Genomic DNA, 4,487 nt, shown 5'->3' on the forward strand with positions numbered 1-4,487 from the left:
AAGAGTTGGAAGTTATTCAAAGTGATGATTATCAGTATGTAGGATTTAATGAAGATGAAAGGACAAAAATGCTTAAGGAGTTGAGTAGGTCAACTCCATGCTCACATGGGGAGATCTATTTAAAACCATATAGGGTGGGGCAGTGTTTCAAAACAAAGAAGGAAGATGTGGACTACATGCATGCACATGCTGTAAATACAAGGAGGTCCCTATACTTAGCAAAAAATGATAAAATCAGGATAAGGGTCAAATGTGGAGGTGTTGTGGGCCAATCTACTAAAACAATTCAATGTGGTGGGCCATCAACAAGAAGTAAGGTAAAGTGCAATGGACAATCTACTGAAATAGTTCAATGTGGTGGGCCATCAACTAGAAGTAAGGTAAAGTGAAAGGGAAAAAATGTGATTAGTAAAAAAGGAAAATGTCCTTGGGCAGTCCAAATCTCGAGGCCAGATGAGAATACAGATTGGTTGGTGAAAACAGTACATGAAGTCCATAAATGTTTGCAGACAAGATCAGTTAAAGCTTGTACTTCCAAATATTTAGCAAACTTAATTGTTCCACAAATTCAAAGTAACCCTAAAATTCCAATCAAAGCTTTACACGAGGAGTTGTGTAAGAAGTTGGAGCTTGGTATGTCAGTTCAAAAGGTTGGTAGGGCAAAGTAAATGGCTGAACGTGTGATTAGTGGGGACTACCAACTTCAATATGGGTATCTGAGGGATTATGCTTTGGAACTGCTAAACACAAATCCTGGTTCAACTGTTAGGATAGATGTGTATCCTGAACCATCATTGTCGACTACTACAAGAACTTTTAGAAGAATATATGTATGTCTAGGTGCATTGAAGTTGGGATTCAAAGCTGGGTTAAGGGATTTCCTGGGAGTTGATGGTACATTCTTGAAAGGCCCATATCCTGGGCAGGTACTAACTGCTGTGGGTCTAGACTCAAATAATGGAATATACCCTGTAGCATATGCAGTGGTAGAGGCTGAGACAACTAGTTCTTGGACCTGGTTCATGGAACTGTTAGGAGAAGACTTAGAATTGGGAGCAAATTCAAAATTTACCTTCATTTCTGATAGACAAAAGGTATGTTATACCTAATTATTTCTCATGATAGTGTAGCTTATTTTCTAATTTTATAAATGAAACTGACTAAATTTGCATTTGTTAAGGGGATAATACCAGCAGTTGCAAAGGTATTTCCCAATGCAGAACATAGGTTTTGTTTGAGGCATATTCAGGAGAATTTGAAGAAACAATGGAAAGGAAAAGAGTTGAGTGACTTGGTTTGGGAATGTGGTAGAGCAACAACTGTAAATCACTTTAAATATGCAATGGATCAGTTGAAGAAAATGAATGATGAAGCTCATGCTTGGTTGTGTAAGATTCCTGCAGAGACATGGTCTAAATCTCACTTCAGTGGTATGTCATTTAGAAGTTGTTGAGTTTTATGTTTTAATATAAAATTTGTAATTTCTCTTTTTGAATATGGTTTTCACAGGTAGGGCACACACTGATTGTTTGTTGAATAATCTTTGTGAGGTATTCAATGCTAAGATAGAGGAAGGTAGGGATAAACCAATCATCACCTGCTTAGAGTATATTAGAGAGTATCTCATGAAGAGATTGTGTGTTGTGCAAAAGGAAATAGATAAGTGTCAAGGGGAACTAAGTACTACTGCAACTATAATTTTAGAGGAGATTAAGACTCAAGCAGCAAAGTATGTAGCTAAGTATAATGAGGCAGGAAAGTACCAAGTTGCAAGCACATGTCAGGATCAGTATGTGGTGAACCTAAATGAAAGAAGTTGCACTTGTAGGTTCTGGGAGATTACAGGTTTTCCATGTAGGCATGCTGTTTCTGCTATATGGAACAAAATTGAAAATGGAGAAGATGCCCCTGATGTTGAGGATTGGGTCCATCCTTGCTATAAGTTATCAACATGGAGAGCCATGTATCTGAACAAAATTGATCCAATAAATGGTCATTCAATGTGGCCAAAAAGTGATTGTCCATTCACTTTAACTCCACCAAAACATCACACACAGGTTGTTATGTCAACTAGGCTAGATATGTACTTTTAATGCCAGCATGTATGTTAATGTTTTAAATATAATAAATGCATATGTGTAGGTTGGGAGTCCAAAAAAGAAGAGAAGGAGAGGTGTTGATGAGCCCAACAGCCAAACCACTAAATTGAGCAGGAAATTTATTGCAGTCACTTGTTCAAAGTGTCATAACAAGGGGCACAATTCAAGAACATGTAAAGGGTAGGGAGGCATTAGTGAAGTTGGATCAAAGGGGAAGACACAGGGAAAAGGGAAGACACATACAAAGGGTAAGACACAAGGAAAGGGAAAGGGTAATTTAGAAAATATGTTAAGTAGTTAGTTGGATGTTTGGGTACTTAGGTCTTTTGAAACATAAATTATGGTTTGGTTGTTTAAATTATGGTAATTAGGTCTTTGTAATGTTTGTATGGGTTAAGACATTCCATCAGTAAGTATGTTGAAAGTAAGTCTCATGTTTGTATGGGTTAAACACAGACTTGTAATGAATTTATCAACATGTTGTAATGATTTTATCAACATTTTGCTTATGAATTACCCTCTCCAAACCTTTCTCAAGAAGATGCATGTATAACAATGTAGATTTGAAATACCATTCCTAACCATTTGCAAGATGCAGTTATAACAATGCATCATACGAAAATGAACATCAAAACCACAGATTTATAACAAAATACATAATCATCATTTCCGTTAACTTAATGTGTTACACTTCATACAACAAAATGAAACCAAAAATACCCATTCCATCAATATCCAAAACCCCCTGAACTAGTTAGATGCGTACAAAGAAACCAAAAACCCCTATCCTATTACCATCCAAATCCTTACTAGTTAAAATAAAACAAAAAAAAAAATCATCCATGAACAGAACAACATAAGCCGGTAGTTCCACAGTTCTGCACTTGCAATTGCAACCCTCTCTTCCAATCGATTCATTGATCTTATTAAACCTGGAATCACCACCAATGCCCTTGCACACATCGGAGGGTCAACCCACCTTACGAACCCACATCTTGAACAATTCAAAAATTGCCTTCCTGGGTTACGATCCGTCCATGAGGTCAACTTCGTTGTTTCCATTCCACATCTACAAATCGCCATCTTCGACACTCGCAGAAATCGTTTTGGAATTCGATGCATAGTAGAGTGAGCAGTAGAGTGAGAGTAGAAGACGGTGGGTGCGAGAAGGGTTAGACCAATATAGACATACATTTGGTTATAAAGAAGAGGGCACAGGTGAAAAGACCGATTTACCCTTATATTATTTTAATGAAATAAGGATTAACGGTGGGATTCTAACGGTGTGAGGGATAACGACCACCTGTCAAAAGTTTTGAAAGCATAGGGACCAACTATGAGATTTTTAAACTACGGGGACTAAACTTCAGAATCTGGGAAAACACAGGGACCATTTATGATGTTTTTTCTTTTTTATAACTTTTTAATGTATTATTTTACAAGTTTTATCCTCTTATTTATTCAATTTTTTTTTTCACTTTTTAAATTTTTTTCGTTTGTATAAATTAGTGTTTTTATCAATTTATTTCGAACTTTTTTATATATTTGTATTCATGCACGTAAAGGTTGCAAAAAACATATAAAACTTAGTTTTTACAAATTTATGAATAAACTATACAGAAGGTTGCGTAAAAAATTATGAAAACATTATTTAGAAATAGTTGTGAAATAGTAATATTGTAAGAAAAAAATAATCTAATTCAAACCAACTTTCATAGTTCGTTACAATTATATATTTAAAGTCATGATACATATTTCATATAATTTATCATCTATTTATTACGAGACAATATTACTCTATTAGTCAATAACTAGTTTTTTTTTTTTTTTTTTTTTTTTTTTTTTTTTTTTAATATTTTATTTTTAAACGATCTTTTTCTGCTAAAAGTTAGTTTTTTTCTGCTAAGATATACAATATTACTCTATTAGTCAATAACTGGATAAGTTAAAGCTAGTTTTCCTGTTTTAAAGAAGCTTTGATTGAGTATATACATTTCTTTTATACAAGACATCCTCAATTAGATACTCAAATAGATTATATGACTAGTTGAATAATCCTCTTGTTATATATATATATATATATATATATATATATATATATATATATATATATATATATATATATATATATATATATATATATATATATGTTTTAATAAAAAAAGAGAAATTATATAATGTTTTGAAATGTAACAAAGTGAATAAATTTCAACAAAAATGTATATAAAACAAAAATCAAAATTTCCAATTGAGCCGTGTCAATTTCAATATTTGTGGAAGGCATTTATTTGGTCAAAACTCGTGCGTGCCATAAACCAATATATCCTATTTTCTACCCTAAAGAGACGTTGTTGACCGTTCCTTCAAGTTATCCAAAATTTTATACCA

The 4,487-nt window shown here is 33.6% G+C and overlaps 1 protein-coding gene across 1 annotated transcript; it reads left to right on the forward strand.

Moving 5' to 3' along the window:
* The first annotated feature begins 668 nt into the window (after positions 1-668).
* Positions 669-2,283, forward strand: LOC145035309 (protein FAR1-RELATED SEQUENCE 6-like). Its single transcript, XM_078983877.1, has 4 exons — positions 669-1,094; positions 1,181-1,430; positions 1,510-2,057; positions 2,143-2,283. Exons 1-4 carry the CDS (start codon positions 669-671, stop codon positions 2,281-2,283), a joined length of 1,365 nt encoding a protein of 454 aa, XP_078840003.1.
* The last annotated feature ends 2,204 nt before the right edge of the window (positions 2,284-4,487 follow it).

Source organism: Lactuca saligna, chromosome 3 (assembly GCF_052625555.1).
Source record: "Lactuca saligna cultivar CGN05327 chromosome 3, ASM5262555v1, whole genome shotgun sequence".
Taxonomy (NCBI): Eukaryota; Viridiplantae; Streptophyta; class Magnoliopsida; order Asterales; family Asteraceae; genus Lactuca; species Lactuca saligna.